Raw genomic sequence first — 24,301 nt, forward strand, 5'->3', positions numbered from 1 at the left:
ATTCTGCTGTCTTGGCATAGGCCTGTGTGCTGTTATATTAAAATAAAGCCAAGCATTTATTGCTTGACAAATCTTTATTCATGTATTGGATTTTATTGAATTCTGAGACAAAGAAAACTTTTTGCCATGCTCTTATTTCTGTTCACTTTTCCTAGGTGTGGGTTTGTCTCATGGTTTGTCTATGGGTTGCGTGCATAGACCATAGATATATTAAGAGCATACTCAGCATAGACATACAGTATACGCGTGTGGGTGGTATGAGGCATAGACATATATTATGTCTATGTTATGAGGGCTGACTTTCCTTACGCATGAGCGTGATGACGAAGGCAATCATAGCAACCAGCATGGCGACGGGGAAGCTTTGCTTCGCCGCTCATCTGCTTATAAGCTCATATTAGGCTGCTACCTCTAGCTACGTTAGTTGATTATCTTTCAGCGGTAAAATGTTTACAGTTAAGTACCTTGTAGTTGTTGTTGGATGTATCCAACCTCTGCCGTCGCTACCCCAGAATATTTCTGAGGAAAATGGGATACGCTAAGTATTGCATTACCATGGACTCGAGAATAGGTATGCAAATACTATTAGCATTAGCTAGCTGTAAGTTAGCTGCTAGTTAATCAGCAGCAAGGAGCAAATTGTGCTTAGGCAGCTATCTAAAGATAAATTCATCCTGAGTGTGTATCACTAATGTAGCTTCAAGTTTAGTAGCTAGTTAGTCCAGTAGAGAATGGTCAGCCTTTTACTCACATTGATTGCTTGTTCTCAAAACTTAAACTTAAAACCCATAACCAAGACGGTAACGTTAGTAACATACTGTAGCTTGTAACACGATGTTTTAAGGTTAACTTGTTAGCTTACTTTATTTTGGTACATTAAGATAAAGACGACATTTTGCCGTGTTCGTACGTTGCTATTTTCACAAAGGTACTAGCTAGCTAGTTAACGAGAACTATAGCTATATTAACGGTAAAAACCAACAAAAAAACCCCGAATAAACTCAGATCTAAGTAAAATGGACCAATTGCATTTATTTATTTTTGCTGATTCAAAGCATACACTTTTGAAAATGATTTATTTATTGTTTGCATCAGATATTTGTTGTTCCTATTAGTTGACTATGGGAGTCAACCTGTCCATATCCTTTTATGATCATTTTAGGGAGTTCTTCATCTGGAGTGGGGTGCAGCAGCCCTGGTGTGAGAGGACAGACTTTAAAAAGTAGCCGTGAGTATAAATATGTGCTAATAAAATGACAAATAAGTCAACTGAGTATTGGCCATTTGTAAGATAAAAGCTTCATTTTACAGTTGTACTGTATGTTGTTCTCTGTCTTGTGTTTTTAGCTTTCTGCCCTCGCTCCTCCAGCAAGTTAACACAGTCCATTGTTAAAGACCACATGGTGTCTCATTACAAAAAGGTTTACTCAGCTAAAGGTGAGCTACATGGCAGGAGTACATTGTGATTCTTACATTGACATTCAGTAGACCAAACTAGTTCAGCTCTTGCATACATAATATTCTTATATGTTGAAGTGGTTAAAACATGTGTCTCTGTTGCATAATATTTAGATTGATAATCTGTGATCTGACTTGTTTTGCCTTGTTCCACAGCTGCCATTGATGCATCAGTACCCAAAAGCTTGATACACAGTGTAAAATGTAAGTTCACAAGTATCAAATATTAAATGATTAATTCAACTTAAAAAAATATTTCACTGTTGAGATGAGGATGTACCTTACATTTCTGGGCACATTTTCTGATATATTTCTCATATTAACGCAGCCACAATGATTTTAATAGCATAATCATTAGTTTAAATGTAACCCCTAACAGTCAGGTGTTGGTGTCTTAGTGGTAATCAGAATCAAAGACCTTTCTCTTTGAAATCCCCACTTTGCACCATCATTCAGTAGTTCAGGAAGACATGAATCATAGTACAGGCAGAGTCCAATAGCAGCACTGACAGTAGCCTCAATAACCAATAATGTGACTCATCACATTTGAGTAGAGGATGCAACTCATCCTCATCTTTAATGGTAAAAGTAATGCTCTCTTCGTATGTCGTTGCTATCACAATTGCTCTCTTGACCCTCCCATACCTCACAATTAAGTGGAGTCTTTCTTTGCCTTTTTATAGACTATTTCCTGTATCCATTTTTTTTTCCATTGCCTGTTTACAGACAATGACCAGATCAGACAGGAGCGGCTGAGGAAAGGGGCTCGTCCTCAGTCAGCCCACTCTCTTAGCAGAGCCTCCTGCTCCTTGGACCAGGTAGGAAATAATGTTACTGATGTGATTCCCATTGCTTCATATGATGGCAACATATCTTATGTAGAAGCCATGACTTTGCCTGGCTAGAAAACTTGGTGATCACAAGCGTTCAAAGGCTTTAATAAATGCAAAGTCTTCATTATTTCAATACAACATGTTTGCTTTTCAGAGTAGATTATCTGTGCAGTATGATGACAGCCCCTACCTCTGCTCAAGGAATTCCACAGTATCCAGCCCAAGGTTCAACTCCTCCTTCCATGCCAAGGAGTTAGTTTATCCATCGTATAAAGTCGGTTCTCAGAACCATTCTCATCACATTCGCCCAGCATCAGAAATAAAATACCGTAGCCCGGAGGCAACTTCACACAGAAAACAGTCAGCGTGTTCACTGGGAGCTTCAGGAGATCAAAGTTGCTACAAGACTTTCCAGGACCCTGTTCAGAAGACGTACAGCGGAGACTTGCTCCAGAAACATTCACAGCACTTTACACAAGATAAACCTTTCACACCTAAGACCCTGAAATCAGAAAAGAGTTCATACCTGTCACAGTATCGCTACTACACAGCACCATGGAGGAAACCTACTCAAGATTGCACCGACTCAAGATTGATGCGACAGGAGACATATCATGGAAGGTACTTACCAAACATCTCAGTGAGTCTCAAAGGAAAGCAATAGATATGTCTTTAAAACAATTCTCTTAATGTGCTACATGTATTCTAATGTGTTAAGAAATAATCTTTTTTTTTATGCAGCACAAAAACCAAGGAATGCACACAGGAATTTAATGAGCCATCTCAGGTAATTTTGAGGATTTAATTTAATTTTTCAGATATATTTTCTAATGTGTCTAACAATGCAGTGTCAACACTTTTCTTGTTAATCAATTAATCAATTTATTGACTGACCTTTTTTTTAATCATATGTGGATGGATTCATTTTCAAATGTTTTTTCTTACATCATTGGTGATGTAAGAAATCACTTAACTTATAGTGTATAAGATTTGATCTAATTCCAGGCCTAAAAACACATCTATGCCTTTAATTGGTGTCCCATAATTAGTTCAGTAAAGTTGAATGCAACAAGTTTTGTATTACCCACACTGACTGAACTGGATGACTTACCGTGGTACAGTATCCAAATAAAGTTATAATTATTTGTTGCTCAATGTCAGTAATCCGTATGTGGTTTATCGTTCAAACCATAAAGAGCTGAAGTGTTTACAGCCACATGAAACATTTGATCATGAGACAGCCTTGACAATATTAAACATCCCTTCTCATTTTACTCTCCTTTTTGTTGTACAGGGATTTAATACAGAGCATGATTGGTCAGAAGATGAGTTCAATGGCACATATTTCTCAGCATCTAGACAACAGAGTCGAGCAAACAAGAGCAGAGACCATGAGTTCTTTGACTCCTCATCCAGGTGAAGTCATGAAGTGGAAATACTATGTTGCATTTTCAGCAGAATGTTACACTTTGTGTATTTTCTGTGTAAAATTTTAATAATTTCATCATCATCTTTTAGGGTCTCATCAGAAGGCGGGACATCGGCCATTATGAAGAGTGTATCTGCAGAGTAAGTTCTCTTTGATAATGTCTAATCCTTATACAGCTTTTGATTTATATAGTAGAAAACTATTGCCAGATGTATAAGGATTTGAAAGTGTGATGCTTCTGTGAATATTAAGAACCATCTAAAATAATGTCTCTGTGACGTGAATAATTCTCATCTGTTCAACAGGGAAGAAGAATTAATGTACCTTGAATTCATTTCTGCTGTAACAGAGGATATCTTGTCCAGGGAGCACATCTCTGACAGGTTTGTAATTTTTTCTATTTCTATGAACTACAAGACTACAGTCAGTGCTTTGTTAGCTTGAAGATAGTTACAGCACATGTATAGCCTGGATAGAACTTTCTTAATAGCTATAGCATATATATATATATATATATATATATATATATATATATATATATATATATATATATAGTTAAACAGTGGCTAGTGTCTGTTACTACCTCCAGATTCATTGTCTGTGTCCCCTGCAAGGTTCCTAGACCGGGTGATAAAGCGCCATATTGACATGAATCGGCATCAGCTTGATGTGGTGAGTATATAAGTTTGTGCAGAATACCAAATATGTTAAGCAAGTCATGTTTCAGTGTTCACATCTCACAGCTTTAAATAAATATATATATATATAAAAAAAAGATTGTCACAAAGTACTCTTCAGTTTCTTCTCATGCATCTGATTGTTTGTTTTTAGGGTAAAATGCACCACCTTCTGGAAGTGCTGCGTAAAGATTTTCAAGAGCCAATCGTTACATCTACCTCCAGTACAAAGCTTGAAAAAAATGAGAATGCTCTGCTTGATTCATTCCTACCACATCTGGAATCAGGGGGGAAACAAGTGAAGACCAAAAAGGACAATAACCTGTTCTCTTATGCATCACTAATTAAATACTGTGATACGCCAGATTATTCTGATCCCCTATTGGGGTCTACACCCTTATGCTCTCCTGAAACGACTGCTGCCTCACAAACCAAAACAAATGAAAAGAATGGAGAAGATGACAATGAGGAAACGGCCATTAGCTCTCCTTGGCACAGTGAGCATGTTCTTGATAATACAGGAATCACTGAAGAGGACCAAATAAGCACAACTGAGATAAACAAAGAAGTCAGCCATGAAACCCATGAATGCACCACTATAACCAGTGATGAAGGATTTCATCAAGACCAAGCTGCAGTCAGTTATGATGGACAATCTAAAGAGGTTGAGGATCTGGGGAGAAGATTGTCAGAGTCACTTCATGTATCCAGCAATACACGCTACAACAATGTGGAGACTGCCACTGAGCAACATACAAATATCGTCGCCTCTGTCAGTGATGATGAGTTCTGAGATTTTCTTGTATTCAGGGATTGAATGTCCTTTGTTACCAAGTGAGTGTTTTTCCAGAGAGAAATATAGTTTTGTATAGTTGTATTGTTTTTGTAAATGTGATTACACTGGTTGTGTTTTCCATGTTTTTAACAGCCCCACCAATATGGTGTTGTAGTTCTATTCAGTTTATCTTTTTACAAAAGCACAATGACATTTTCACACAAGCAAACAGGGTTTTGCGATGTCTCATTTAGGATATTGTAAAGTGGGCACACACAGCTCCAGAATAATGCTCTAAATTGTTTCTAAATTATTGCCCATGGTAACTATAATGATTAGCATTTTTTTATAGGATAGTCCATAGCACTACACCGATGTCAGATGTGTGGAATAAGTGGTATCCTTTTAGTTTGAGTGGATTGCAGTGTGTCCAGTCAGTCTTAACTACGGTGAAACTATAGTTTACATACTTTTGTTGTAAAGAAACTTGTACATTTTCCAGTGTGTTTGACTTGACATATGCCTCTGAGATGTAGCTACTAGGAGTTGACTGTCACCAGGAAGTGTCTTTACAATTGCAATACATTTTCTATTCTTTTGATTCTTGTATTCTGGCCTCTGATTATTAAGACTATATTACAAACTGGTAATTATTCAACCATCAGCAAAACAAGCGCGCCATTATTAACAAATTTGATGATAGTGACTTTTTGCAAACAATTACAGAGAGGAGCTCTATAATCACTGCACAATATTCTGTGTTTGCGATTACAGCTGCCAGTCGATGTAAAAGGTAAACAGACAGGTCAGCGGCCAGCAGTTCCAGGCAGCTGTCCCGTTTCTGGCATTCTCCCCGCTCGGCATTCCAGCTGTCTGATGTCATGGCTCTGAAAACCTCCCTGTATTCCTCCGCCACGGAGGCACTACAATGCATTTCTAAGCGTCTGACCAAAGAAGTACGCCAAACCATATGTTGTATATGGCGTTATTGAAAAGTCTGAGTATATTCCAATTCGGTGGTTTATCAATTGCTGAAGCACACTTATTAGAGCTGGAGCCGCGGATGTAGACGGAATACGCTTGTTGCTCTTCCAATCCCAGGAAGCGAAACACGCTTGGAACTTGAGTGAACTGTTGGACCAAGAGGCATGAGTGCTACGTTAATTTTGATCCACAAACAAACTACAGACTAATTGGCTGTCTCTAATTCCGATAAATATCTAGAAAGTTGCGTAATCCATCGACCTTGATGGCGGAATCTCTCCGGACCTAATTCTAGTTGGACTTCTAAATTGCATGGAGTGGCTAACGGTAACGTAAATGTTTTTGCCCAAAATATCTACCGGCAACGTCAGCTTCCCAAGGGTGTCGTCTATTTGCTGGAACATAAGTTAGCATGCTAGCGTTAAAGCTAATTTAACGACAGTAGTTAACGATTAAAGTTAGAGATATTTATACAAGTTACGTTATCAATGAAAGTAGCTAACGTTAGTTAGTCCTAACAATGTTAGATATTTGGAACAAACCCATTTGAATTTAAGTAACGCCAAGTTAGTTAGCATTAAGTTATAACGTCGAGAAATTGTAATGAAATGGATGCATGTTTGAGATGGATAGCAGCAGGGATTTTGCAATAACGTTAGCTTGCTGCGTATTAAATCAGGTCGCTCTTGTCAGTGTTTGGATCAGACTATTAACTGAAAGGGGATTAATCTAACGTTAACCACAATCTTGGAAAATGGGTTGCAACTCTTATTATAAACGTCAATTGACGTTACACAGGTTAGGTAGCCCACTACAAATTGCTGTCCATACATTTGCTTTCAGTTTTTTTTTTTTTCCTTTTCAGAGTGTAGCTAAACTTAAGACTTATAGAGAAATGGTAACGTTAACGTTTTGGTAGCAAATCCGAGATAGCCAAGTCAGGTCATTTAAAACAAAATGCCGCATTTAAGAGGATTACTTTACGATAAGTCTGGGTTTGTCTGGTCCAGCGTGTGTTTCAGCGTGACTGACCAAGTGTAAAGTTTATGTATCGTAACATATTCATTAGTGATGATTATGACCACTAAAGTATGGTGCGTGTGTATGATGCATCCTCCCTTTCCTAGTTTGCGACATGACGCTAGCCTTTATTGTGAATTGTGATAGTGTTTTGGAGCCTGTTTATTGGCAGACCCCCTCGCTCTGATATCTCTCCATAAATACATGTAAAGGTCCTATTTGTGCATGTGTGTGTATTTCGGGCCTGTGTGTAATTTGAGGGGGAACAAAACAGAGTTAAAAAAAAAAGTAATTTCCCTTTTTCTTTTTTTCTTGTGAATCGTGTGTTTTGGGAATGTATTGAGATGTTTTCTTCTCACTTTTCAGATCTGTCTGTCTGATGATGAACCTCATGACTTGTAACATTCACACATTTTTCGAGGGGACAGCAAGGGGAGTCGTTTCTCTGGACTAAGTGAAGACCTCCCTCTTGAAGAAGTTTAAAACATGCCCTTGCCATTTGGCTTAAAACTCAAAAGGACTCGAAGGTATACTGTTTCAAGCAAGAGCTGTCTTGTCACTCGGATTCAGCTGCTCAATGGAGAGTTTGTTGAGTTTACACTTTCAGTGGAGAGCACTGGACAGGAATGTTTGGAGGCAGTTGCTCAGAGACTTGAATTAAGAGAGGTATGTATGTTTTCATGCAATACAATTACTGATTGTTCTTTTATATACTTTTTTGAGACTCACCACAAGGACAAGGTTGTCTTTTGGCCACATTATTACTAGGAACTGGTAAGCAGTACACAGAAACTGAGATAACCAGTTTGACATTGTTTATTCATATAATACAATCTTATAGTCTTTGTCCTGCTTATAACATGATTTAGGAATTCGTCAATTACATACACTACATTAACATGTATGTAACCAACTCATCACACAGATTAACAAACTTATGCATGTTTTTGAAATGTTCATTCTAACAGAAGTGGCAGCTCTCAGAGCATCGCCAATAATGGTCAAGAAAAGTAGTTCTGAGTCAGTATTGAATAATGTACTAAGCTTCATGTCTGCATTTGGTCATTATGGTCACACAGTGAAACCCACCTGTTAGTCATGAGCTGAAAGAGATGCTGTCACTTCCAGTTGCACCTCAAATCAACAGTAGAGACTGGTGGCAATCTGGCCTAGGAACTTGCACTATGTGACAGTTTCTGTTTATTTTGCTGCATAACGTAGCAAGGCTTCATTTATCATTGGTCTGTCTAGCAGTGCTACTGACAGGCCTCCACTCTCAGAGTTTTTCTTGTACGCAGAGAGTAATAACCGTACTGTTTGTTTTTGATGTCACAGGGTTTGTTTGTGCATTTCGGTTCTCAATTCAGTCTTTGGTAGAAAGGGTATTTGTAGTTGCTAACCAATGCTATCTAGTGTGAATCAGTTATGTTGGCAAGTTGTGGTGTAGTTGTGGTTTAAGAGCAAATCATAGTAGGTCTCTTTCAGCTTAATTGTCTCTGGTAAACAGCAAGCCTATAGGGGTTACTTTTCTTAACCGTTCATTGTGTGATGTTCAGTATGTTCAGTAGTGTATATATATATATATATATATATATATATATATATATATATATAAAATGTCCTTGATCACAGTGTGGTTCAGGTGTAATGCTTGTGCTTACTTTCTTTGTTGTTAGATAACATACTTCAGCCTGTGGTACTTCAACAAGCAGAATCAGCAGAGATGGATCGACTTGGAGAAGCCGCTGAAAAAGCAGCTGGACAAGTATGGGCTGGAGCCCACCGTTTACTTTGGAGTCGTGTTTTACATACCCAGTGTCACCCAACTGCAACAGGAGATCACGAGGTGATGTTCCATCAGTGACATGAGGTGTCTTGTCTAAACTTATTAGCTTAGGGACAAATTATCTACACAAATGGCAGTCAAAAAGTTATACATTTTAGTTTTTTTTCTGTAAATAAGCTTTGGCCAGGTTAAGGTGGCCTATAGTGGAAGTTGATGAAGCAGCTTAGATGCACAGTTGTACCCCCTGAACCAGGTGCCGCTTTATACTGATGTCTTCTTACCTCTCCCCATCCATCTCTTATAATACTTCACTCCAATCAGAGAAGTATCAAGTATTAATATTATGAATATGTCAGAAGCTATTTTAATACTGGTGCTTTTGACAAGCTAGGTAATTACTTTTTAGCTGTTTCTGCAAACCTGAACAAAGTTGTCATTTGGTTGCTGCTTGTCGATTCTTTACTCTTGAGTAACCCTCTCTGTCTCCACAGATATCAGTATTATCTACAACTGAAGAAGGATGTTCTGGAGGGCAGGATCTCATGCTCACTAGAACAAGCTATTCGTTTAGCTAGCCTGGCAGTTCAAGGTAATATGAATGTAGCCGTGCAACAGAAAGTTAAGTTTGACAAGCTTGGTGTTTCTTGGCATAAATCCTTCAGTAGTGACCGCTTTAAGTCCCATGCATAGTAATTACTGGTGCAATTACACATCAATTGTCCTTAAATCATGATACCGGCTGCTGAAACACCAAACTTTTCCTCACATCTTCAAAATTGTACTGGAAACAATAGTTATTTCCAATGATTTCTGGATGGGAGGCTTGTGTCAGTTCGTTGAGTTAATTTATCTGAACTGCAGGTTTACTAGGGTTGGGGTGTAACTCCAATAAGCCTATTGATTCTCAAACCGTTGCATTTTAATCTCAATCAGTGCAGGAGAAAACAAATGATAGCTAGAAAAATGGGACTTTAATTTGGAATTTCATAAATTGTCTTGTCTGCTGCTTGCATTAGCTTTAGCCCTGACATGTCCTCCAGCCAGAAGAATCTCAAACGCTGCTGGCAAAGTTATATCAGGCTCTGCAACTTACTGGCCTGGGTGTTGGCATAGCAGAGCCGCTGAGATCACTTACTCCTGCAGCCATGTTCAAATGACTGACCAGCATGCAATATGTAGATTTGAAGAAAAAAAAATAAAAACTAAGAAAGTTCCCTTTTAGATTTAATCACTGCTTAAGTTGTTATGCAAACTTGCATTTGTGCTGTAAATGTTGTTTAGTTTTCTATTTTCTGCCTCTGGCTAGGATATTTTGGAATGTAGGGCAGTTGTAGCTTTTGACCAGTGCTGATACCTGGATACCCAACATAGTTGTGACTGTTGCCAGCAGACAGCCTGAGGCTGGTAACAGTTTTGGATCTCCACGTTGTCAGACGCTAAAGCAATTCCCTTTCTTAACAAACAGGCCCCTCTCCTAAAATTAGTTAATCTTGTCATCATGCACTGCAGCTTTCCAAAAGGCATTACACCATTCTGCAATTTTTGAATGTCTGTTTGGCCTTGTACTAAATGCAGAAATGGACATGTAATAGAGTTTATTCAGAGAGCAGTGTTATGCAGAGAAGGCCTATGCCTTGCTGTATTTAATCATTAAGTGTCTTTTTTTGTCCACAGCTGACTTTGGAGACTTCAATCGATATGATTCCCAGGAGTTCCTGCAGAAGTTTGCACTGTTCCCTATTGTAAGGATTTTATTTTTTATCAACATGTTACATGAAAAATGTTGCAGCTATCCTTATTTGTATTTAAATACCAGCATTGTTTCAAACCTGACTCTGTTTTTGCAGGACTGGATCCAGGATGAGCGAGTCCTGGAAGAGGCCACCCAGAAAGTGGCTCTTCATTATCAGTCCTTCAGGTGAGCAGGTGTTCTCCACATCAACCTGCCTCTTCTGTGTGTGGATCATAGACAAACAGTCTTGCATAAATCAGACATGAATCAACATTACATAAGTTTATGCATTTTTTACTTGTTAGTGTTCCAGCCTTGGTGTTTTATGTAGGTTCAGTGGGTTTTGATGTTTTTTGGGTTTTTTTTGGTCATATTTTTGTCTTGTTCAGGGGTTTATCAGCCCCAGAGGCAGAGATGTTGTACATGCAGGAGGTGGAGAAAATGGAAGGCTATGGCCAGGAAAGCCATCAAGCCAAGGTAGGTTTACGAGGTCCATCCTGCGATCCCCAACAGCCCAAACGTCGACAAAGTATGACATTGGCTAACTAGAATCTGAACTCATATTTTCTGTCTGGATTCTTTCACCTGAAAGACTGTACTGAATGTCTTTATCCTCTCCTTTCATCTAAACAGGATAGTACAGGCACAGATGTTTCCATGGGATCCTGCCTCGATGGCATCTTTGTCAAGCACAAAAATGGCAGGCCGCTTCTTTTATTTAGGTAAGTCGGGAAATAAGGATGTAACGGTATGAAAATTTTACCTCACGGTTATAGTGACCAAAATTATCACGATTTCGGTATTATCGCGGTATTTTTAAAAGTGTGTTCAATATGTTAAGAAAAGCACTAATAGGCCTACACAAGCTGAAAAGTGTAACGGTGCTTATTATATTACAATAACTGTTAAACTGGCTACTGAAACACTGGCCCGCTGTAGGGTGGCTGTTAAGAACTTGAACCAGAGATGTCAGACTTTGAGATCCAGGAAGATTTATTTACAACTCAAACATGAAGTTAACTATGAAGTTGTATTTGACGTTACATGTGAAGTTGGATGTGGTTCTGAAATATAAGCAAATAGTAATGCACATTAATAAGCATCTGACTTACTATAAACATTATTTAACAAAACTAAATGTTATAGCCACCAGCAATACTAAGAATTTAATTCATTTCTCTGTAATCATTAACATAAATGTAACATATTGCCCAGTAACACAAACTGAGAATAAGCCACAACTATTACAGCACACATATCCATAACTGAGCAAACTGTGTAATACACCTTTAAAAGCTAAGCACGTGGCTCCACAGCACTACTCTGTTTACTGGCGATTGCACGTTGCTAGCAAATTGCCCTAACACAACCTTAATATCAACACGTGGCTGCACAAGTAATATTAAACAATCTGCACATCTATCAGCTATGCAATAAGAAACACAGCACATATTATCAAGGCGATAATATCTCTCTCTCTCTCTCTCTCTCTCTCTCTCTCTCTCTCTCTCTCTCTCTCCCCCAAATAAACGTCACATTGTAACACGGGCTAAACTTATCGTAGCAGAACACTTGTATGAAATATGAATTAACGTAGCTTTAAACGTTTACAACGAGGCAGTAAAACCCATGACAGTTTAGCAAGCTACAGAATAGTTTTAACTTACAATTTGGCACGTACATACATCACTTCGACAAGTCCGAAATAGGAAAGGAATGATAAAGAAAAGTCAGTTTACAGCTGCTGCTGCTGCGTTCTGTCCCCTTCTCCTGTCTGAGCGCAGTGCACCTGCGCGGCAACTTCAGGAGACTTGGATGAAGCTGGGAAGGATTCATAACAGGGTTTCCACACCGTGGTAATCCACCATGATAATAATTATATTTTAAATGAAAACGGTAATTGTTATCGTCAGCATTTTTACCGTGGTTTACTGTTTACACCGGTAATCGTTACATCCCTATCGGGAAACAAACTGGTTAATGTTTGTTTGACTATTACAGCAATGCTTAAAAGTCCGGAAATATGATCTACTTCTAAATATGAACAATAAAAACTTTGTCTGGTAAATTGTGACTCGTAGCAGTAATTGTATTGAATCAGACGATTCTGTCAGTTTAGATTGAGTTTTCTGGCCCAGCTCACATCTATTCTTAGATGAGGTTGTCTCCTGTAATGTTTCTTAATGCTTTCTAGACCGGAGTGTGGCCCAAGAGGAAATGAGTCAGGTAGACTGTGATTTTAAACTGATAAGGATTGTGGGAGCATTATCATTCTTGTCAGTCAAGTGAGTAAATATACATTCTTGACCTTGGCTAAACTGTATCTATCTACATACCATAATGAGTACTAGATACCTTTTTGATCGACTCCCAGATATGTATGGTTTTTATTTTGCATTGTTAAATCAGTGCCACAGGCTTTTTAAAAATGCAAGGTTTCATAACTGTCATGAGATCATGTGTTTTTTCCCCATTCTCTCTGCCCTCCATGTTTTATTTGGCTGTGTAGGTGGAATGAAATTAACAACATGAGTCACAACAGGTCCTTCTTCGTCCTGGAGCTAGCCAACAGAGAGGAGAGTGTCCAGTTCCAGACCGTGAGTCTCTGCTGCCCTTGCACCTTCTCTTCTCTACCCGTCCCCTGGGACATTTCAGTCTCTTATTGGATTTAGCAAAATTAGAAATTGCTGTCGTCGTGGAGCTTACCATCAGCTAGTCTGAACAATGCACCTGTGTTTGTGTGTGGGTGTGGCTGTAGCTGGGGTATGTTACGCATGTGTGTGTCAAAAAAAAAAGTATTTGAGGGCATTCACATGAACCTCTTTGTTTTGAAAACATCACCTCCTCTACTAATTGTTTCACAATGTAATGATTTTCCTTCTCCTTTTTTGTGTAGGAAGACATGGAAACCTCCAAATATGTGTGCCGGATGTGTCTGGCCAGACTCAAGTTTTATAAGATTAACAAGAGTAGCCTGTAAGTGTGTGTGTGTGTGTGTGTGTTTGTGTCTCTTTGTTCCCTGTCGTCTCGTGCATGTGTCTTTCTCTTTGGTGTAGCCCTTACTCTATCCTCCTCTCTTCAGAGAGGAGTGTGACCCCCTGGCTTCTGAGGGATCCCAGAAGTCCCTTCTCACTCTATCCTTTCCTCGCTTTCCAATGCTCTCTCGTCCCTCTCTGCCTTTTAATAAGGGGTGAGCAACAATATCAGCCACCACCTACAGTATGGCTTTCCAGCAGGTGCCAACACCCATTCCTTTCTGATTACCTAGCCAACAATGCCACAGCAAACCGGCTCTCTACTGTATATCGGAAATAGGCCTTAGGTTGTGAAGCATGTAGTGACTTTTCATCCTAGTAAACTCTAATATTTGGTTTATTATTAAGAATAGCCTCTATTTTGATGAAGCCAAAGGGGATCATAATCATAAAAATGAAAGCATTGTAAAATCCACAGGGATATCAACACTATTTGTACATTGAAGATGAACAGATTAACTGTTTTATTTAAGGTCATTTTAAATCTTTGAACTACAATTTACTACAGTTGTTCAGTATCTGCTTTGATCAGATATTTCCAGATCAAAATGTTCTATGCTTAGACTGTATTTCATTTAGTTTTTGTTTGGCTTCTTGTGTTAAGACAACATTAAACACAGAGAAGATTGACGTGTTTTGTTAGATGCAAGTTAATCAAAATTAAAATGCATCGCGCAACTCTTCTCCATTACACCATGCTTGCTGGTGTACTCTAGAAAAAGCATTGCTTGGTAGTTACATGACAAAAGGACAAAGTAAGGTATTGGAAGCAATAGTGCTATTGGTCAGGTCATCTTTTTTGACCGACATTTGTTTTCCCACCAGACAAACCCAGCCTACAGTTGTCAACCCAGTCAGACGGAGATCCTCTACTAGAATATCTCTGGTAATGTTCATGCTCACTTTTCACATGTTGCGTGCTTGCATAGTTCCCTGATGATTGTCTGGCTTACATTGCAGCACATGATGTATATTCAAATCATTTTCTAAGGGTGTGTCACCACAAAGTTATATTTCATTCTTTGCTCTTGGGCAGTATTCAGATCATATGAGCCCTAACTGAATCCCTCTCTTGTTGATTTACAGCCAAAGCCTCAGGCCTACATGATGCCCCCTCCACAAATGCACTACAATGGTCATTTCACAGAACCTTACACGTCATCACAAGGTAACTACTGTATAGAGGGTGGCTTGCAACTGGGAACCTAAAAACGAGTGCATGGGATAACATTTCAAGTTACTAAACTATGCAAATACATTTCTTTTTGGCACTTTGATTGCCTGCAGCTACATTTTAATATAGCATTGTTTTGTAATTATAATCCATTGCCCATTTTAGGATGTCTTGTTAATTTGCTCTCTCACAGACAACTTGTACATGAACAGTCAGAACGGTTATTACTACCACTCCCAGACCAGCCTGGACTGCTCTCCTCTGGAATACAGCAGCGGAGGGCGTTTACGTAACGGCAGTGTGTACAGCGCCCACAGTACCAGCTCTCTAACCAATCCCCAGCACTATCATCAGCCCTCACCCATGTCCTCCAACCCCTCTATCACTAGCGATATCACAAGGCCAGACTATGTTCCCTCGCATCGCCACAGCGCTCTCATCCCACCTTCCTACCGTGCAACTCCTGATTATGAGTCAGTGATGCGTCAGAAGAACCGGGGAGCAGGAGGAGGGATGCTTTTGTCTCAAGAGCATCGGCAGAGCCACTCCATGAGGAACCTGAACATTGGAAACTCGTACGCCTACAGCAGACCAGACCCTCTAGTTTACAGCCAGCCAGAGATCAGAGGGGAGCATGGCGGAGCAGCCCAACATTATCACTATCCCTTCCATCTGGGCTCCAGCTTCCACAGCCCATCTCCATACCCCTACCCTACTGAGAGGAGGCCCGTAGTGGGGGCGGTTAGTGTCCCGGAGCTCACTAATGTCCAGTTACAACAGGCACAGGAGTATCCAGCCCCTAACATCATGAGAACACACGTGTACCGACCACCTCCACCCTACCCATACGCCCACCCTCGGCCTGCTAACAGCACACCTGACCTGTCACGTCACCTGTATGTCAGCAGTAGCAACCCAGACCTGATCATCACGAGGCGTGTGCATCACTCAGTCCAGACTTTCCAAGAGGATAGCCTGCCAGTTGCCCACTCTTTACAAGAGGTGTCGGAGCCTCTTTTCAGCGGACCCCCACAGAGACACCCATACCATGCTCAGAAGCGGAACTCTATTGAGGTTGCTGGATTAGCACATAGTCTCGAGGGGATGCGGGTCAAAGAGCGGATGGTGTCTTCTTCAGCAGCTGAAACTGCCACACCCCCTCCGGCCCTGCGTGGTGGCCGCTCTCAGGGCTCTCAGCTCAACGTGTTTTTGGAACGTACAAAGACAGAGGACAGGGGGGACAGGGGTGAGGACGTGCAGTATGGACACAAAAAGTCCCTTTCAGATGCCACCATGCTAGTTCACAGTAGTGGTGAAGAAGAGGAGTTTGAGGACGGTAGCGGACGTCACACTCCACTTTCTCAGGATGCAATAGCAGCAACTGTTCCTGACCAGCCGTCACAAAAGCACCACAGCTTGACATCTCTCTCCTCTCTGACGCCTCAGCAACAGACTCCCATAGAGCCGCCTCCCGCATATCCCATAGGCTCTTCTCTTGACCCCTCTATAACCAGCTCCTTGACTTACAAGGTTCACCCCCTGATCCAGGAGGATGAGCCTTTGTACTTGCTGTCAGATTTACGACAGCCCAGGATTATGCCCTCAGTCTCTGAGGGAGACCTGAGTGGCCAGGCCAAGCAGAAGACTAAGAAAGACTTCAAGAAGAGGCCTGTGTCTGATGTGCCTCCTGGGAAGAAAACAGTAGAAGGTTTGCCCCCTCCGGTGAGTCCTGTTCCCAATTACATTACATTATTTGAATAGTGCAATAATTGATAAACATTTTGAAATTGAGAAATAAAGATATTTCTCCATGTTACCTCAGAGAGATATATATTTTTGCATTAAAGCTTTAGTGCTCTAACTTTTTTTTATATTAATGAATGTCTGTTACATTCAAGCCATTGCCAAATGAGTTGCTACAAAGCTAATTAAGACTATCCGCTCCACAAAAACTCTCTGTATTTCTTAGTATGGTTATGTTTAGAAACTGGTGTCGTCCTGTGACGCATAAAATCGAGTGAAGATAATGACCTCCTTGGTTACGAGCAGCTGCGCGCGATCACGGGAGGCTTGTATCTGCTGGATGCGTTAACAGTTTTGTTGTCATTACTTAGAATTCTGCATGGGGGAGACAGAAACTACACACTATTGCTAACCTATCACATCATTCAATTGCACTTCAGCTTTCCACTTGGCACTTGTTTTTGTTCTTAGTAACACATGTCTATGCCTCCATATAAAGTGAAGAGTATGCATACACAGCAACAGAGGTAGTTTCAGTGGCCAGCTTTGAATGACGCAAACATTGAAAGAATGTTGTTGGACTACCTTGTAAAACCGGACCGGTGACATTCACTCAGTAAACACCCAGCGAGTCTGTGCTACTTACTTCCTCACTGCGAGGCTCACACTTTTCTTTGTCTCTACTCGGTTGTCACACCAGGGCATGAAGAAAGGAGCTAGGTTAGAGGTGAAGACGATGGGCCCTCTGAAGGTAGCCCATCTAAATGGCCTGTCAGTGTCCAGGCAGCCAATGTACAAAGAGGTCAAGGATGAGCCTGAAAGAGCCTCTAATGACGAAAGGGTAGGACACTCTTTTGATTTTTTTTCAGTGATTTGCTCCCTGACAGATGGACTTGTAAAGCAGAAACCAATGTAAATGTGTAGTTTATGCAATTGCAACTTAAGAGATATGTGAGATTTGTTACATATTGCTTATGTTCTTAATGACTTGTCTATGGCTGGGAAAAAAAATCTCATAACCAGGAGCTGCTGGCTGTGTTGGTAGTAATAACCTCCTTGTAGTTGAGGATTTTGTTATGTAGAATACATGAAGGAGAAAGTCTTAGTCAGTGTTATTGTTCTTGTTAATCTTGATGCTTTTTGCTTTGACAGTAGAGGTAAATTCCAGACACAACGGAAAATAATTAGCACTTCAGATAAACAAGTTGTCATCTGTAAGCATACTGTACATTCCTAAATGTCTCAGACACAACAATTCTCAACCAAAGACGTAGGTTATTACAGTACAGATTACAAACTTGTAGTTCAGTTATAATTCACTTCTACACATGGTAGTTGTTTGCTTCTTTATTTATCGTATAAATCCATCTCCCTATGTCATCCGCCTATTCATCATGCACAAAATTCCACTACTGTAGCCACATTTGGTCTTAACAATAATAATACATGTTTCAAAAATAACTGAGTGCTCCTACGTATTTGCAACTTTTACAGATTTGTAAAAAAGAAAAGAAACTGATTATTTTTTTAAAAGGAGCTGTTCAATTTAAACAAATATTCACACATACTTTATGTCCTCATGCATCCAAATTTGGTGTATCCACCATCTACCACTGAAAACTATGTCCTGTTAGGGAAAGCACATCTCAGAGTATGTCTACAGTAATGGAAAGTAAAACTACAGTAATAGAAAGTAAAACTTAAATGAGCTGCAGATTGTGAATCAGAGTCCCTCATAAAAGTGCTTCTATGCTGCAAATGTATTATTGTCCACTATTTACAAGGATTTTCACATAATTTAATTTCTCATGCAAAGTATCACTGCTGATTCAATTTTGACCAGATTGGGAAATTATAGTTTACATCTCACCACATCATTTTAAGTATATATAAAAAATGTAATTTATTTGGGCAAAGGAAGCCAAAATGAGGTACACTTTGTGTGTCAGGGCTGCATTATCGATGGCAGTGATCTATTTACTTTTTCCCTGTTTGTTTTAGTGTAAAGTGCTGGAGCAGCATATGGAGAGGGGAGAGCTGTTGAAAGAGTACGAGAGTATCCCAAAGCGTCGTCCAGCAGGGGAATGCACTATCGCCCAGCTGCCAGAAAGCGGAGACAAAAACCGCTTCCAGGACGTCCTGCCTTATGATGACACCCGAGTGGAGCTGGTTCCCACTAAAGAGAACAACACAGGATACATCAATGCATCACATATTCGAGTAAGTTGTGCCACAATGTATCATAATTATCTCTTTGCAAATCACTTGTACATGATTGTGTTACATAATCAAGATAACAAAGCACGTACACACCCAGAAGAAGTCATCAATTAAGCCAGGGCTCAGTTTTGCTGAAATGCAGGTTTTTAGTTTTCTCTCCTGTATTATTTCTGTGAATTTAGAGTAATAATGGCAAAATCCAATATGCACCACAAAGTAAAGGTCTACATTTTAAAACCATGTTACAGCCTACTGAATACACTAATGGAAAAGTTCCCTTAGTGATAAACCAGATGTTATGGCTTTTCTTTTTATCACCATATACTGTACTTTTCATTTAGACTTAGGGAATTATTTATTTTTTTAATCTTAGAGGAAGGAAAATGTATGTACAGAATTGCTTCTCAATGGTCTTCTGGATTTGAGATCAAGTCTGGTTGAATTTGTTTGGATGGAGCAGCTGTTCATGTCTGGTTGCTTCTCGACCACTTCAGAAAATCTAAATATTTTTGAGTTAACCGAGTTTGACGGTTAGTGCATGACTGACCTATCAAAACAATGGAAGCACTTGAAAATAAGAATGGCCTGCTTAAAATTGTAGTACTTTTTGAAGGGGTACTTTAGTGATTTAGTCTCGCACTTTTATTAAGATGGCAGACTTGTGAGCGACAGATCAACGCAAAATGGTCTGACAAATTAGTCAGGAGTTCCAAGGACGTAACTAACTATTCCAATGCAACTAAAGTTGTGCATTACGCGTAGTAGTGTCTGTAGTAGTGTCACCTAGACTATTTTCTCAGACTTGACAAACTCCTCAGAAGACCTCATACAGCTGTTTACACAGACCAAGTATTGCTCCTGGTGATGAATAAACTGAATTCTGAATAACCAGAATGAAACACATTCAATAAAACATGAGCAAATGGTTCCACCCATCTACTGCACCGAGTCTATCGCCCAGCCCTGCTAACCAGAAACTCTTCTGTGGATTACAGTCACCGTTTACAACAGTATATTCCAGCAGTAAAGGGCATGTTACTCATGCAGGGGTTTCAATGACTGCTACTTAATCACATTCACTCCTTCATTATCATGTCTCTGCCACAATAGAAATACTCTACTGCTGCTATTTCTGCTTCTCTAGCTCAGATTTTAGAAGAATTACTGATTAGCTCCTGTGACTGGTGACTTTAATAAAAAAAAAATAAAAAGAGTCTCCTGTCTCCTTAGATGACAGTAGGTGGACAGGAGTGGAGCTACATTGCCACGCAGGGTCCCCTGTCGAACACATGCCTGGACTTCTGGCAGATGGTGTGGGAACAGGGCGTCTCCATCATCGCCATGGTCACCGCTGAAGAGGTGCGTTGATTTCATATTTACAGCTCCACATTTGTTTTATTCCTCATTCCCTGGACCTAACCTTTTTTTGTACGTCGTCTAATTCCTTCAGGAGAGCGGCCGAGAAAAGAGCTTCCGGTATTGGCCCAGACTCGGCTCACGACACAACACGGTGACGTACGGTCGCTTCAAGATCACAACGCGGTTCCGCACAGAGTCCGGCTGCTACGCCACCACGGGGCTAAAGATCAAACACCTGCTGACGGGCCAAGAGAGGACTGTCTGGCACCTGCAGTACACAGACTGGCCTGACCACGGGTGTCCTGAAGACTTCAAAGGCTTCCTCAGTGAGTGGGAGCTGTATCAGTTTGTCCTTTTATGGTCATCGTGCTTTTACGATTAGATGTCTACCTGAAAGACTGAAAATATGACCGTTGTACGTTGCATCGATAGCAACATTTGTTCCACATGGTGCCACGATACTAGATCCGTTTTGAAGGAAATTAAGATAACTAGTGAAGATGATCTCAAAGTCTTGAAAAGAGAATGTAAATGTTCCAAAGCTCTGTGTCAAAACTGCTGTGTTAATTTATTGTGTACCTAATTCAGTCTCAAGTGAGTGTTTTCGTCTTTGTCCAGCCTACCTGGAGGAGATCCAGTCTGTGAGGAGACACACAAACAGCATCAGTGACCCAAAGAACACCAACCTACCTGTGCTGGTCCACTGCAGTGCTGGAGTGGGACGGACTGGTGTGGTCATCCTGTCTGAGATCATGATAGCCTGTCTGGAGCACAACGAGGTAACTCCCTCACTTGAAATAAAACCTGCGTACTTTTTTTTTTTTCCTGCAAGTTATGACCTCAGCTGGTGTTTTTTCTTCCTCGGTTGCTTTGCTGTTTGTGTTTCTAGATGAAAGACTGCCGTCTCTCTCATACTAAAAGTCTGACTTGTTTCAGATGCTGGATGTCCCAAAGTTCCTGTCTAAGCTGCGTAGTCAGAGAATGATGATGGTTCAGACCTTGTCTCAGTACACCTTCATCTACAAAGTCATCATCCAGCACCTCCGCAACTCCAGGCTCATATGAGCATGCGTTTGTCTGGCCCGACTTTAACCCCCAGTACACACGGCCATCACAGGTGATTGTAGCATGGCGTCTGCTGCAGGTTTATGCCAAACTGCACCGTGAGGACGCAGCGGTATGAATCTGTTCACTGTAGCGGTCGGTATTTGGCGGACCCCGTTTGGTCTAGTATTAAATCGGGCAAGGCTGAAGGAATGATGTGTGGACGTACAAGAATGAAGTGATACCAAATGGAGCATAAAGACTTATGACCTGCCTCTAAACAGTATTATATATTATTTTTTACATACATTATTGCTTAATGAAGCCCAGCACTTTTACAGTACTTTGCTGTACATAATGAACCAATGTTAAGCTGCATTTAAAAAAAACAAAACAATCTTTATTATAGATATGTATCAAAAACTGTATTTTCATTTGACAAAGGTCACGTTTTGGATTGCTGTTTGGTAACTATTGGTTCTGATAATGAAGGACATTTCTATAGTGATGAAGACCGAGTGGATAAGGCTCTGAAAATAGCAGATTGTCTCATGTGAAGGTTTTATTATTTTATCATGTGGCCTGTGGTGGTACAGACAGGGGTTTGTCCCTGCATTTAACTTAAGAATATAGATTTACTTTCAACAGAATGATGCTAATGTATACCGTATACCTCTTGATTTGGCTGTGTTACTTGGTATGAGCAATTTCCATGTTTAAAAAAAGCCCTAGAACCCACCAAACATCGATCTACAACAAAGCACCTGCTAAAAACAAATGTATATTCTCTGTGCACAGAGAGGGGTGGGAGGTGGCTTGGTCTTTGTTAAACACTGGATTGATGCAAAGTAGAAATGCATTGCACAGGTTCCAGAAATGTATAGTTAATGAGCAAAGAAGAAGAATGACCGAGCAGGTTTTTGAGTCAAGAGTAAAACTGGAAAGTGTATTTTATACAAATTTGTCAACCTTTTTTTATGAGAACTCAATATACTTTAACATATTTTGTCAAGACAAAGTGCCTAAATAGCTGCCTTGTAAAAGTTGAAAGGACTGTATTTTTGCATAATGTTTTCATGTGTCGTTTAATGCAGCAATATGTGTTTATTAATGCCAATCAATACATTTGAGAAACATGCCTGCATGAAGCATAAGGATTGCAAACTATTGATCATCATTTTTGAATTTGGCAAAAATCCTTTAAGTTGGGACTGTTGGGACAAAATTGGGAAGTGAGGCCATTTGTCAGTATTGAGATGTAAGTAACGGTGCTGTGCAGCGTGTTGGCTGTGGTGTATTGCGCTCGTCCTGATCGTTTTCGTGTGCAGACATCCTGCTGTTACAAATGGCCTTTGACTATTAATGAACACTTTCATATTTCCTGCTGCAGCTATAGGGAGTATTTAGAGCCCAGTTATGTAGTTCACCATGTCCAGATATGATGCTTACAGGCATGGCAAAGTTAACATGAAGTCAAATATCTTAACAATGTTAATTTGAAATATTTTGACTACACAATCAATTCAGGGCGCCAACTTAATTTAGTTTAATTTGGCTGAAGTGATTGTTGATCTCTCTTGTCTTACCCTGATGTTTTTGTCGTTGGTGGCAGACAAGTGGGCAATGATCTAACTTAACTGGAGAAAAATACGTTTTAACTGGATCTTTTTTAAAAAGGGCCGGATCAATTTGGTTCAGGTTTGGTTTTTGTTTTAAGATACTGATTAAGTCTGTGTGGAGACTGAAGAGTGATTTTTGTGGCCAATGTGTAACGATGTTGTCCATGTACAGGTATGTTCATAATGTACACAATTTAAAATTCTGCTTTTATGAATATTGGTTATTGTACAAACTATGTATAAACTGTATCTATTGAACACAAATGATATGCCATTGGTAAAAAAAAAGTGTAGAAAATCTTTTCAGCCAAGAATAAATATTTGGAAATAAATTGAAACGTCCATTCAGTTGTAGATCACCTACCATTTCTCAGTTTACATCAAATCTATGATGCCACCTTGTGGTAGGACTTAGCCAGTGGCTCTCCATCACTCTGGTTGCACTTGGTCTGTATCAGTTGAATCAACATAACGAGTTTACATTATTGGAAGAGATCTTTATTAAATAAATTCAGAGGTGAAAAAGGATCACAGGTGGTACAGAATCTTCAAGGAAATGAGGCAAGAGAGCTGATATTTTTTAGTCTGAAATGTAAAGGTACGGATTTAAAGAGGGTGAGTCTCTGATCCTTAGTCTGATCTTCTTAGTGTCCTCGGCCCTCACTAAAAGGTAGCCATGGTTTCAGTCGTCAAGGTGCACACAGACACCTCTTTAGTCAGGGAAAGATCGCTTGGCAACATACTTCACTCCATCTAACACTTAAATGACATCATCCTAAAAGGGTAAATATTTTATGCTGAAAACATGTAGTGTTTTTTTCCCCCTTTCCCTCAAATGCAAGCTGTCTCAATTCCATTTTACAAATTGTATACAGTATACGTATCGGTTATTGCAGTTAATATAAAAAGGAAATCTACATATTTTTCTAAATGTTATTGGTAATTTTGTTTCTTTTTATTTGTATTGTTTTCCAGTTGTAATCAGCCCCCTCCATTTCCACTGTGCATTGCATTGTGGGAGAATAAGGTCTTTCAAAAACACACTAAAAAAGTCACGTTTTTTTTATTTAGTAGCCATACTGACAATTTTAAGTATGCTTAATTTAGTCACTTTTACCGTGTGAACACAACACATACTCAAAACCTCTTTAGAATCAGTATGGACACAGGTACAATATTATGGCCTAATGCAGATGTGCAAAAAAAGTTAATGTAATGATGTTCTGGTATTAAAGGTCCCATGGCATGAAAATTTCACTGATGTTTTTTTTAACATTAATATGCGTTCCCCCAGTCTGTCTATGGTCCCCCAGTGGCTAGAAATGGTGATCGGTGTAAACCGAGCCCTGGGTACCCTGCTCTGTCTTTGAGAAAATGAAAGCTCAGATGGGCCCATCTGGAATCTTCCCTATA

The 24,301-nt window shown here is 39.9% G+C and overlaps 2 protein-coding genes across 4 annotated transcripts; both read left to right on the plus strand.

Moving 5' to 3' along the window:
- The first annotated feature begins 281 nt into the window (after positions 1 to 281).
- Positions 282 to 5,773, plus strand: spata7 (spermatogenesis associated 7). Of its 2 annotated transcripts, none has more exons than XM_028566167.1 (12): positions 282 to 571; positions 1,163 to 1,228; positions 1,348 to 1,437; positions 1,615 to 1,662; positions 2,185 to 2,276; positions 2,446 to 2,912; positions 3,033 to 3,078; positions 3,586 to 3,707; positions 3,810 to 3,860; positions 4,026 to 4,103; positions 4,335 to 4,392; positions 4,552 to 5,773. In XM_028566167.1, the coding sequence occupies exons 1-12, from the start codon at positions 529 to 531 to the stop codon at positions 5,188 to 5,190; spliced, it is 1,800 nt and encodes a 599-aa protein (XP_028421968.1). In that variant the 5' UTR covers positions 282 to 528; the 3' UTR covers positions 5,191 to 5,773. The 2 variants fall into 2 exon arrangements, with proteins under 2 accessions (XP_028421968.1, XP_028421969.1); XM_028566168.1 differs by lacking the exon at positions 282 to 571 and adding an exon at positions 591 to 800.
- Positions 5,774 to 6,021: 248 nt separating this feature from the next.
- On the plus strand, positions 6,022 to 23,242 carry ptpn21 (protein tyrosine phosphatase non-receptor type 21). Of its 2 annotated transcripts, none has more exons than XM_028565426.1 (19): positions 6,022 to 6,128; positions 7,543 to 7,842; positions 8,853 to 9,022; positions 9,454 to 9,551; positions 10,637 to 10,704; positions 10,810 to 10,880; positions 11,084 to 11,171; positions 11,328 to 11,416; positions 13,204 to 13,291; positions 13,591 to 13,670; positions 14,555 to 14,615; positions 14,816 to 14,897; positions 15,097 to 16,625; positions 17,347 to 17,487; positions 18,648 to 18,866; positions 20,097 to 20,225; positions 20,317 to 20,551; positions 20,844 to 21,004; positions 21,162 to 23,242. In XM_028565426.1, the coding sequence occupies exons 2-19, from the start codon at positions 7,663 to 7,665 to the stop codon at positions 21,288 to 21,290; spliced, it is 3,618 nt and encodes a 1,205-aa protein (XP_028421227.1). In that variant the 5' UTR covers positions 6,022 to 6,128; positions 7,543 to 7,662; the 3' UTR covers positions 21,291 to 23,242. The 2 variants fall into 2 exon arrangements, with proteins under 2 accessions (XP_028421227.1, XP_028421225.1); XM_028565424.1 differs by lacking the exon at positions 6,022 to 6,128 and adding an exon at positions 6,135 to 6,483.
- Positions 23,243 to 24,301: the final 1,059 nt, after the last annotated feature.

Source organism: Perca flavescens, chromosome 20 (assembly GCF_004354835.1).
Source record: "Perca flavescens isolate YP-PL-M2 chromosome 20, PFLA_1.0, whole genome shotgun sequence".
Taxonomy (NCBI): domain Eukaryota; kingdom Metazoa; phylum Chordata; class Actinopteri; order Perciformes; family Percidae; genus Perca; species Perca flavescens.

Coding starts and splice junctions, on each gene's coding strand:
- spata7 (XM_028566167.1), top strand. CDS start 529: ATGGGATACGCTAAGTATTGCATTACCATGGACTCGAGAATAG. Junction 1,229..1,347: donor ACAGACTTTAAAAAGTAGCC/GTGAGTATAAAT, acceptor TTGTGTTTTTAG/CTTTCTGCCCTCGCTCCTCC. Junction 2,277..2,445: donor CCTCCTGCTCCTTGGACCAG/GTAGGAAATAAT, acceptor TTTGCTTTTCAG/AGTAGATTATCTGTGCAGTA.
- ptpn21 (XM_028565426.1), top strand. CDS start 7,663: ATGCCCTTGCCATTTGGCTTAAAACTCAAAAGGACTCGAAGGTATACT. Junction 10,881..11,083: donor CTTCATTATCAGTCCTTCAG/GTGAGCAGGTGT, acceptor TGTCTTGTTCAG/GGGTTTATCAGCCCCAGAGG. Junction 21,005..21,161: donor CCTGTCTGGAGCACAACGAG/GTAACTCCCTCA, acceptor GACTTGTTTCAG/ATGCTGGATGTCCCAAAGTT.